The 9,498-nt window shown below is 57.0% G+C and overlaps 6 protein-coding genes and 3 non-coding genes across 9 annotated transcripts; 7 read left to right on the top strand and 2 right to left on the bottom strand.

Moving 5' to 3' along the window:
* The first annotated feature begins 1,894 nt into the window (after positions 1-1,894).
* On the top strand, positions 1,895-1,973 carry A1Q1_t156. Its single transcript has one exon. It is a non-coding gene; the product is annotated as a tRNA-Asp (tRNA).
* A 557-nt stretch (positions 1,974-2,530) lies between these two features.
* Positions 2,531-2,998, top strand: A1Q1_07842 (uncharacterized protein; the record flags this gene model as incomplete). The annotated part of the gene is made up of 1 exon (XM_014326854.1): positions 2,531-2,998. One exon carries the CDS (start codon positions 2,531-2,533, stop codon positions 2,996-2,998), a length of 468 nt encoding a protein of 155 aa, XP_014182329.1.
* A 299-nt stretch (positions 2,999-3,297) lies between these two features.
* On the bottom strand, positions 3,298-3,386 carry A1Q1_t153. The gene has a single exon. It is a non-coding gene; the product is annotated as a tRNA-Lys (tRNA).
* Positions 3,387-3,972: 586 nt separating this feature from the next.
* On the top strand, positions 3,973-4,263 carry A1Q1_07841 (uncharacterized protein; the record flags this gene model as incomplete). Its single annotated transcript, XM_014326853.1, has 1 exon — positions 3,973-4,263. The coding sequence occupies one exon, from the start codon at positions 3,973-3,975 to the stop codon at positions 4,261-4,263; it is 291 nt and encodes a 96-aa protein (XP_014182328.1).
* A 299-nt stretch (positions 4,264-4,562) lies between these two features.
* On the top strand, positions 4,563-4,877 carry A1Q1_07840 (uncharacterized protein; the record flags this gene model as incomplete). The annotated part of the gene is made up of 1 exon (XM_014326852.1): positions 4,563-4,877. The coding sequence occupies one exon, from the start codon at positions 4,563-4,565 to the stop codon at positions 4,875-4,877; it is 315 nt and encodes a 104-aa protein (XP_014182327.1).
* A 470-nt stretch (positions 4,878-5,347) lies between these two features.
* On the top strand, positions 5,348-5,674 carry A1Q1_07839 (uncharacterized protein; the record flags this gene model as incomplete). Its single annotated transcript, XM_014326851.1, has 1 exon — positions 5,348-5,674. One exon carries the CDS (start codon positions 5,348-5,350, stop codon positions 5,672-5,674), a length of 327 nt encoding a protein of 108 aa, XP_014182326.1.
* A 454-nt stretch (positions 5,675-6,128) lies between these two features.
* Positions 6,129-7,073, top strand: A1Q1_07838 (uncharacterized protein; the record flags this gene model as incomplete). The annotated part of the gene is made up of 1 exon (XM_014326850.1): positions 6,129-7,073. One exon carries the CDS (start codon positions 6,129-6,131, stop codon positions 7,071-7,073), a length of 945 nt encoding a protein of 314 aa, XP_014182325.1.
* Positions 7,074-7,496: 423 nt separating this feature from the next.
* A1Q1_t152 lies at positions 7,497-7,575 on the bottom strand. The gene has a single exon. It is a non-coding gene; the product is annotated as a tRNA-Gly (tRNA).
* Positions 7,576-8,030: 455 nt separating this feature from the next.
* A1Q1_07837 (uncharacterized protein) lies at positions 8,031-8,501 on the top strand (the record flags this gene model as incomplete). The annotated part of the gene is made up of 1 exon (XM_014326849.1): positions 8,031-8,501. One exon carries the CDS (start codon positions 8,031-8,033, stop codon positions 8,499-8,501), a length of 471 nt encoding a protein of 156 aa, XP_014182324.1.
* Between the last annotated feature and the right edge of the window lie 997 nt (positions 8,502-9,498).

The following is a 9,498-nucleotide window of genomic DNA, read 5'->3' as shown; positions in this document are numbered from 1 at the left end:
CCTCATCGTAAGCCCGCGCAGTCCGAAACTCCCCCAGAGCCCTAAGAGCCGCCCGCTGAGCCCCATGAGCCCCCTCAGCCCGCACGCACCCATGAGCCCGCCCCTGCCCGATACGCCGCACCCGGGACGCAGGAAACGGAGACCCACCCTCCCCGCGGCCGCTGCGTTCGACGAGGCCCCGCCCCTGCCCCCCATGCCGGTCATGGCGCACGGGGGGCCGGTGCCGCCGCGTCGCAAGTAGAGCGAGAGCGCCAGCGCGCTGCCTTGACCTTCTCCACTTTGTCCCACCACACAGCCCTCGGCCCTCGAGCTACCCCCATCACCCTGCACACTCCCACCACGCCACCCTCTCCATCCCTCTCCATCCCTCTCCATCCCTCTCCATCCCTCTCCATCCCTCTCCATCCCACCTCCATCGACCACCTCAGCGCCAAAGCCGCGTCTAATCCCACCCGCCCCTCAATCTCACGCAACTCGCTAAGCCAAACAGAACAGGACAGAAAGTAGCAATCCTTGTTGCAAAGTAGCCAAATCCCCCAATCCCCCTTCCCAAATCTAGCCCAGGCCAGCTCGCAAGGGAGCTGCAGCCGGGGCACGGAAGCCAGTACGTCAAAGGAACGCCGTACACACACTCGTTAATTATGCATCTTCCCCAACTAATAGTAATGGAAAAACGGAATGGTCTATGCTGGGCCTGTGCCTCTCTCTGTCGTACTGACTCTGCTGGCGCGTGGGCCGAGGGCATGTCGGATGGGCCAGGGATGGGTGTCTGGGTGGGTTGGTCGTGTGAGGGTGGCGTGTCGCGTGTCGTTTAGCCCACGCGCTCTCGCAGAGCGGACATTGTCGAGACAGATGAGGGCGGTGGGTATGTTGGATGGTGAGAGTGCGGCGGCTCGCTCACGCCGTCGGCGCTCGCTGACACGTCGCGGCTATCGCCGTAACCACCAGACGATGATGAAGATCCAGAACACGAGCACCATGAACGCCATGAACCAGCACCAGGTGCTCCCCTGCCGGCCGGCCATCTTCATCATGCGCTTGTACGTGCCCTTCAGGTATGCGCCGGTGCTGCCGAATGTGTCCGTCATGCCCTGCAGCTCGAGGTTGCCTGCGCGGACCTCGTCCCCGATCCCAATGGACAGCTGGGGGTCAGCTTGTGCACATCTCTTCTCAGCTGCCGCCTGCTTCCTCCGCCCGCTCTCTCTTCGTTCTCCCGAGCGACCCTCGCTGTCGCTCGGGGCCCACTTACATTCTTCAACACGTCGACCTTGCCCAGCAGCCCCTTGAGGAGGTCGTCATTGTGGCTCTCGAGCTCGTACGCCTGCCCCGCCCTCGGTCCCGCGCCCGACATGCCAGAGGACATACCCCCGCCAAAGGGGGACTCGGAGTACTGGCTCGCCTGGGAACCGGGCCGCGTCCCCGGCGTGCCTCCGCCGGGGGTACTGAACCCGCTCCCCGGTCCACCACCATATGGCGAGGGGTTGGGCCTGAACCCGGCTCCCGGCCCGCCCGACGGAGGGTAGAGCACGGGCGAGTCGCGCCGCTCCGTGTTGTTTCGGTTCACGCGCGTGAGCCTGTGGTCAGCTCGTCCTCTACTAATGGAGCTCGAGATGGGATGCAGAGGAAGCCGCAATCAAAGGCGGAAGCACTGGAAAGCTGAGAAGAGAGACCCGGCGCAAAAAGTCGTCAGACTCACCCGCTCATATCGACAAGACACCGGCAATGAAGTGGACGATGGAGATCGAGGTCGAGGAAGACGAGACGAGAGGGGATACACGTGGAACGGATCAGGGGCTCCACGCTCCTCCCACACACTCCATCTTACGTAATGAAAGAAGTGGCGACGACTCACGGCCGCAGCGGCGCGCACACTCCCAACGAGTTGTATAACCTCTTCCCGTTCGTATAACGGCTAGTATGCTCGCTTGTCATTGAGATCGCGGGAGATCGGAGTTCGATTCTCCGACGGGAAGCTTTTTGGAGCCTCAGGTATGCATGGAAGACGCAGGGAAGTGGTTGGAAAGGGTTCCGAGGGGCCGAGGGGGGGTGCCTGGGTGGTGGCGTTGGGAGGGCCGAAGTGCGGAGGTAGGTGTGGAGGTGCGGGCCTCGGCGGCCAGAGGTGTAGTCGTTTCGGGCCGTGACTGAGCTGACTGCGTTATCTTACGCCGTGTAGGTGGTCTGTGTTTGCTCCGTCGCTCCTTTGCACTGCACTCGCGCCGTGTGTGACTGCGCCGTGTGTCACCGAGTGGGCGGACGACATGGTCCGTCCAAGGCGCACCGAATGCTGACAGCACTTCACACATTGCCCGCACCATGTCTGCACCACCTGCACTCTGTGTGCTTCCTCGGCCGCGCATCATTGCACTCGACGCACCGAGTCCCTCTCCGCCACATGTCCCCGGTAAGCTAACCGATGCCTTGTCGGATGTGCAGATACACATCTGAGCGCGTGTGCTCCACACACGTCTTATCTCTACACATGCATGCACATTGGGCATTGCTGTGCCCTTCTGCGTCCTTCTACACCCCCATGGCGGACACACACCGTCTGCTCGCCGGTGGACCCGGTATAAAGTCGACACCCGATAGGGTCTTTCCCCATCCCATTATGAACTTCACAACAACGCCCGCAAAGAACATGCTCTCGATCAGCGCCACCCTCAGCATAGCGATCAACGACGAGCTGGAACGTCAGCGCAGCAAGATTACCACCGAGTACGCCATCCGCGCTGTCGATGAGATCAAGCGCTTCAACATGGAGTGCACCGCGCTCCGCGACAACTTTAAGCACTATGAGGCCCACACCGGCTTCGCCTGCGCCATTGAGAAGCGCAAGTACATCGACAAGCTCCGTGAGCTCCGCGAGCAGAACGTCTTGGCCCTCGAGAAGCTCAAGCGCGCGTACAAGGCTGAGCTGTGTTACTGCGGCCTCGCTGTTCCCCCTGACCTTGACCTCGAGGCGGCCGAGGCGACACACAATATCCTCCACCGCGGCTAGCTTCAAGCAAGAATCATTCCACATATAACCGCTGGACGGTCTCACAATTGAACAAGCCCTCCTGTCTTCACTGTTGTACTCTCTGGTAGCCTTAGTTATCGGCTCTCATGCTGCGCATGTATCTATAGCCTCATCGTCGCTATACCATGATTCAACCAGGCCAACAGGCCGTTCGACACTTAAACCCCGCACGTAACGACACCGATCCCAGCCGGGATCCCCTCTCCACTGTTTCCTATTCGCTCGCCCCACCGCAGCTCTTCCTCACCCGGTCCACGCACTCTAAGAAGACCAAAAAGAGCCTCGTATGGGGCTCGAACCCATGACTGTGTGATCAATCGGCCCTGAGCGTAAGAGTCACACTATCTACCGACTGATATAACGAGGCGAACACGAAGATCGCTTGTTGCGGACGGCGCCCGCCGGGCCGTGGCTGCACCAGTCTCCCCAAGGCTGAAACGGTGCAATTCCCCGCTGGGGGACTCGTAATGTCTTGTTCAAGCGCTGATGAGGGTGAAGAGCGGCTTAGAGTTGCCCTTAGACCCCGTCAGAGACAATAAGGACAGGAGTTACTGGCGAGAAATTTCGACTCACCTGGTGACAGTACCATGAAACTCGAAATGAAACGCAATGTGGCACCTTTAATGCATGTGCCCGTTCGTATTTGAACAGCCAGATCATGCGGCCGACGCATGCATATGAAGAGCCCGCACTCATGCGAGCTTTCACATGCATGTCCCCCTGTGCATCAGCGCTTGTTTAGTGCTCCCAGCAGTGTTACACAGCAAGGACGGCCACTGTGTGTGTCTCCAAGTGAGGCCACGTGCCACCCGTCCGGTCTTGGTTTCACCACACTACCCAACTGTTCTTCCCCATCTTCCTGTTCCCATTGCACTGAGCTAACATCCCGCTCGGCTCCATCCCGCAACCCTTCTCAGACCGCTTCCTGTCGAGACTCGCCCTCGCCTAACGCAATGGCCTCGAACGACGACGATACCGCCGCCCTTTATGCTCCTACACCCGACCCTGTCTTGAATAGCAAACTCTTTAGTCTGGAGATGAGCATCATCAGCGCACAGCAACACCTGAGGAACCACTACATGAACCGAATCAGCCAGCTTGATCCGTCCCGGCCTGAGTTCCATGGCATGGTGCAGCTTGCCCTCTTTCTGCTGGGACACAGTATGTCACACCTTCAACGTCTCTACGAGTTCACTGTCCGATCGTATTATGAAGAGGCTGGGATTCCGTATCTCCATTCCTAAGTACAGCCCTGAAAGCCAAGCATCCACACTCTGAAGTACTGGCGACGTCCTGATCCATTGTAGCCTCAATAGCAATACGTTGCCTCCTATGCAGAGTCTGCAGATGTAGCCTTCACCACCACGGGGCAAAGTGGCAAAAAATGACGTGCTTGTAGCGGTTATGAGGGGCGGAAGTGCGAGTGTGTCTGCACCCCCGACTGCACTCGGCGGCGTGTGACGCTGGCGTTGCGTAGTCTTCACAGATGGAATGGGTTGTCTGCATTGCTCTTTCCTGCACACTCCATCACCCACTACCCACGATGGCCCACTTCTGTCCCATCCCCAGCTCGCACAGCTTCCACGGCGAGCTGAAGGAAGAAGCTACCGCAGTCATCAGCGCTGTCAACGACGCAACTCAGAAGTACGTCGGCGAGCGCGCTTCGCTCATCACTGAAAGCGTCGAATCGGCCAAGAACGGTACTCTTTCTCGCGCTGCGTGTTCCATGAAGGTCTGGCAGTGCAAGGGGGCGTACTCTGAGGACGTCACAAAGATGGTTCGGGAGCTTCACGATCAAATCGAACGCGCTTGCAGCCTGCAGTTGCAGCCGCCCAAGAACAAACATTTCTTGGGGTAGTCGTGAGTTTGAACGCCTGATCTGTGCTGAAGTGAAGGCCTCTTCTCTAGTGCAAGCTCTCCCACTCGATTCGCGGCTACTAAGTACCGGGCTCTATGCGCTTGATGTCTTCACTATGCAAGTGCTTGAGTCGCCGACACGTTTGAGTAGAACATTTGTTCACGCGCTTTCTAGCAATTCTGATCTAGTTATCTCACTATAGGCACCTTTGCCTCCATCTCGATCCTAATTTTAAGTGCTCGTCGCTTGACGAGCGCACTGCAAAGCTTGACACGAGGAAACAGACTGTCTTTGGTTGCCTGCGCCGGCGGTTTGGCTACCACGTGCCGGACAAAGCGAGGGACAGGTGTGCGAGCATGTGGAGGCTCTGCGAGACGCTGTCTTCCGGGCTGTACACTCCTGGACGGGTCTACAGATGATCTCACACGCACCACCCTCTTCCACGTCCACCATCATCGAGCCCAACAGCAATGAACATCTCTTCCCCCGACTCTGAGCCCGACACTCTCGAAAGCCAGCTGCAGGCGCAGGCCGCTGCCTTCCAGCAAGCCTTCCAGCAGCTGGTCACTCGCTACGCTGAAGACTGCTCTGTGATCGTCCAGTACTACTCCGAGCTACCCTCCGAGCCACCCTCCGAAAACAGCCTCCGCCTCAATGCAGCTCTGCGCCAGATCCATCAACGCCAGGAAGCATTCGACAAAGACCTTCAGAGTTTGCACAAAGGATTCAAACACAACGTCGACCTGATCTGTGGCGACCACTTTCAACGTATTGTTAGAGACAGTCAGCAGCAGTAGTCGCCGTGAGGACCGTATTTAAGGTTTTGCTGACTTCAGAACTCGCTCAAGTGGCCAGAACTTCGCCCACGAATAGGTCATTGCACCCTTGAAGACACGGTAGTTGTCGCGAGTATTATGTCAGTAATGAGAGGGGGTGGCCGTGGGAGGGATGTATGCTGCGTCTGGCTAGATGTCTAAGGCATACTATGCTAGGAGCGAGACAGCAGTTGTCTCCCGAGCAAGAAAGCACACCGAGAACTGTCCGGGTCCCCTACCCACATGAGATTTGTGCGTGTCCTGTCTCGCATGGGTTGCATCTCATCAGAGCGCGAAGGGCGCGAGCTCAGTGCTGTTGCAGAGCGCGGCCTTGAAAGGCCATGGAGTGACGTGTCGTGTCTTGACACCTTTCATCCCTCTATCTGAAACCCTTCAACTCATCATCAGTTAGCATTCTCTTCGGCATACTGGTACAATGGTGCTCGAAGTTTCAGGCAATCCCGCGACCGCAAGACCCACTCTCGAAAGCGAGTGGGAAGACTCCTATTCCGCTATTGCGGCTGCATTGCAAAATGGTGCCGAGCTTCACCCAGGAGATATCCAGCGGCGCGAACTGGTGATCACTCTGCTTCGGGCAGCTAAAGCCTATAATTTGGCCAACGCCTGGGCAGGGCTTCACGTTGTCGAGCCCAAGTGGACCGACGATGAGCTAAAACGTATGGCTGTCTTCCCCGACATGGCCATTGAGCGCATCAAGGAGCCCTACTTGGAAGTGCTTGACTGCTTTGTCATCTCTAAAAGCCTCGAGCAGCATGAGATCAAGCACCTGCACTTCCTGGCGAAGGATGTTGAAGACAGTCAATCCTCTAACCGTGATCGATCGTCCCACGGTCGGCAAACGCCAAACAGCTTCAACCCTGCTGATGTTCCTCGGTATGATGACACAGTAAATCAAGCTCAGTACAATGTCCCCGCAAGCCCTTCCCACATCCTCCGCGAACTGTATGAGACCTTGCCAGAGACCGGTGTGACGGAGGCCGGCGCTATCGAAGCTCAAACCATCGGTCCCCAAGCTCTGGCCAGTCTCGCGAAGGCTTCGACCCTTGAGGAGGCTCTCCTCATGCCAGACCTCAGCCCCTTCGGTTCGGTTCTTCGCCTATACGCCCAAGACCTCCTAGCAGCCACGGAGATCTACACATACCACGCCGACCTTTATACTGCGGGCTACCGTGCGGCAGCTCGGCATTGTCGACCGCGAGCCCTTCCCATCATGGAGGACTTTGAATCGGACAAGCATTTGTCATTGTTATTTCAGTCCCTTCTCCGAGTCGTGCTCAGAGCCACGCTGAACTACCGTAAGCGTCTGGAGAAGTTCCGTGGCTATTTCTCTTCTTCCCAGTCCTGCGAAGGAGTTGAGTGAGACATTCGTACCCTCCCTGCAACAGTAAGGGGTGTTACACGGTCGTACAATAACAAGCTTATGTAGTGGAGCAAGTACACTTGATGCATGTCCGAGCTCAGCCTTTTGCTGTGCTGCATGTGTCGACCAATGGCCCGGAACTTGTGGCAAAGTCCACTTATTTTCCGTGTTTCCAGAATTTCTATGACTTCACGCATTGACAAGCTAATGAAGTCAGATAGATCCTTTCGCGCTGTAGCAGGGAATGCGTTACCCGTAGCAACACGGGCCCGCAGAGAAAGGGACTCTACTGTCCCAAAAACGCTGCAGCATGCCATTCTGGATGGTCGCACAAATGAGGCCCTAGACGAGTTTCGCCTTTCGGTCTCGTCACCACGGTGGCTCTCCGTTGCATCTCGAAACAAGGGTAGGAGGCAAAAGAGATACATCCAGGGGGAATCGAACCCCCACCGCATCGAATCGCACGTGGCAACGATGCATGATACCATTTCACCATAGATGTTAGGACGATCTTAACCACTTCACCAACGTCGGACGACGCTGGCCAGTTTTCCGTGTTGGCAGCTGCGCCCAGTCGCAACTATAACGCCTCCGAAGTCGACTGCCCTCCTTTTTCCCCGGGCTCTGAGGCTAAACCGCTTGTTCATACCCGTGTACTGCGCATTCATGAGTAGTTGCAGCCTTGGGTGGAGGCAGGGTCGATGGAGTCGGGGGCGTGGCACTCAACTGGGGTACTATGCCCCATGACGTACTGATATGTGCCCCAGGCGGTGTCTTCGATCCCACTTGCGCTCTTTTCATGTGCCCCCCTGACCAGCTAGATCGCTTTCCAATCAACGGAGGCATGAGAGATCCGCCACGAGCAATGACTGTGGGGTAGAACTCCCGGTAGGACGTATCGCTGGTATAAGAGTCAACGAGGGCTGAGTTCACTTGCTTCATTATTCTACCCTCGACATGAGTCAGCACTCCAAGTACAGTAGTCAACCCATTGTCGGCACTTCCCCTACGACTGCTCAACCGACTGCTCACAGTCCTCAGGCTGCAAGCTTCGGCGGTCAGACCAGCATACCAGCTCAGCAGCACATCATCCATTCCCACAATAGCCCCGCCAGCCGCCAGGGTTCAACTGCCCAGGCGTTCTGGGACCCCTACGACCCATACGCCGGCCCCCTTCCTCCTGAGCTGGAGGGTGCCGTTCGCCACGAGGTGCGCGTCCAGCTCACGAAGCTCGAAGAGGAGTACGCACACCGCATCGTCGAGGTCAAGAAGAAGCACTACCTCTCGCACTCCAAGATGCGCAAGGGCGATCCCGAGTGGGAGCGGGCGCACGAAAGTCACACCGACGAGATGAAACAAATCGTCGATGAGTACAAGGAGAAGGTCAAGATGCTCCACTCTACGGAGCAGGATGTCTGTGGTGAGTGATCTAGCGGGGCATGGCTGATGGCAGCCTAGGAATATGATGAAAGTGCTTCAGCAAGGGAGTGAGAAGCGTCAGCATCAGCGTCAGTAGTTCCTGTGTTCATGTATCCTTCGTTGTGGCAGATCTGTGTGTTCGTGCCCCTCTACTGCATTGTCCTCGGGTAGACCCGGAATCGAAGTCCGAGGCTTTTAACACGAGCGGAAGATTCTCCTGCGCCGTAATGCATGACAGGTCTTGGGGCAATGTCTCGTTACTACCTCCACCAAACACTGAAGTCACCCAAACCGCTGCGCATCACCCCACCCGCGACTATCTGACGATCTCCGCGTTGCTTCGCGATGACACCAAGATAGAGATCGGCATGCATGAATTCCATTTGAAGCAGCGTTTCTCGATTCAGCTCATGAAGCGAGGGCAGAGTAGCACTGCATGCGCTTCCGTTCCGAGTCCGAAGGCAAGAATGTTGCAGATCTGGGGGCGCTGAAGAAACACACGACAAAGTCATGACTGACTTCATCGATGAGTTCAATTCTGAAGCGGACGTACTGGGCGGGGCCCACGGCCCGACGCTGAGACGGACCACAGAAAGCCTTGACCCACGCAGAGCTATATCTTATACTTTCAATGTGCTATCCCAAGCTTCACAGGAGGCTATAGTGTCTGTGAATAGCATTTTGCCGATACAGCGACGCCGTGCTGCCATCCTGTGTTCTCCACACTATCCGCCGACCGATCGTCAGCGTCGTCAGCTTCTTCACTTCTTCTTCCCTCCACATTCTGTGGGCGGACACCTGATCTCCCCGAAGGGTTGGAAAACAGGCGTGGGATTCGACATGGGATCCGACTCCTTTAACAGTTTATCCGGCGGTCGTGCGCAATGACCCACATCTAACACATTTCCAAGACTGACAGACGACGAAGAACTGCTCAACAGCGCGATTGACAGTCTTCTCAACGGCTGCCAGAAGGAGCGAGCGTGCCCTTGACGCAGCATCACCC

The sequence above is a fragment of the Trichosporon asahii genome (assembly GCF_000293215.1).
Source record: "Trichosporon asahii var. asahii CBS 2479 unplaced genomic scaffold scaffold00017, whole genome shotgun sequence".
Taxonomy (NCBI): domain Eukaryota; kingdom Fungi; phylum Basidiomycota; class Tremellomycetes; order Trichosporonales; family Trichosporonaceae; genus Trichosporon; species Trichosporon asahii.
This window is presented reverse-complemented; position numbering and strand designations above follow the sequence as displayed.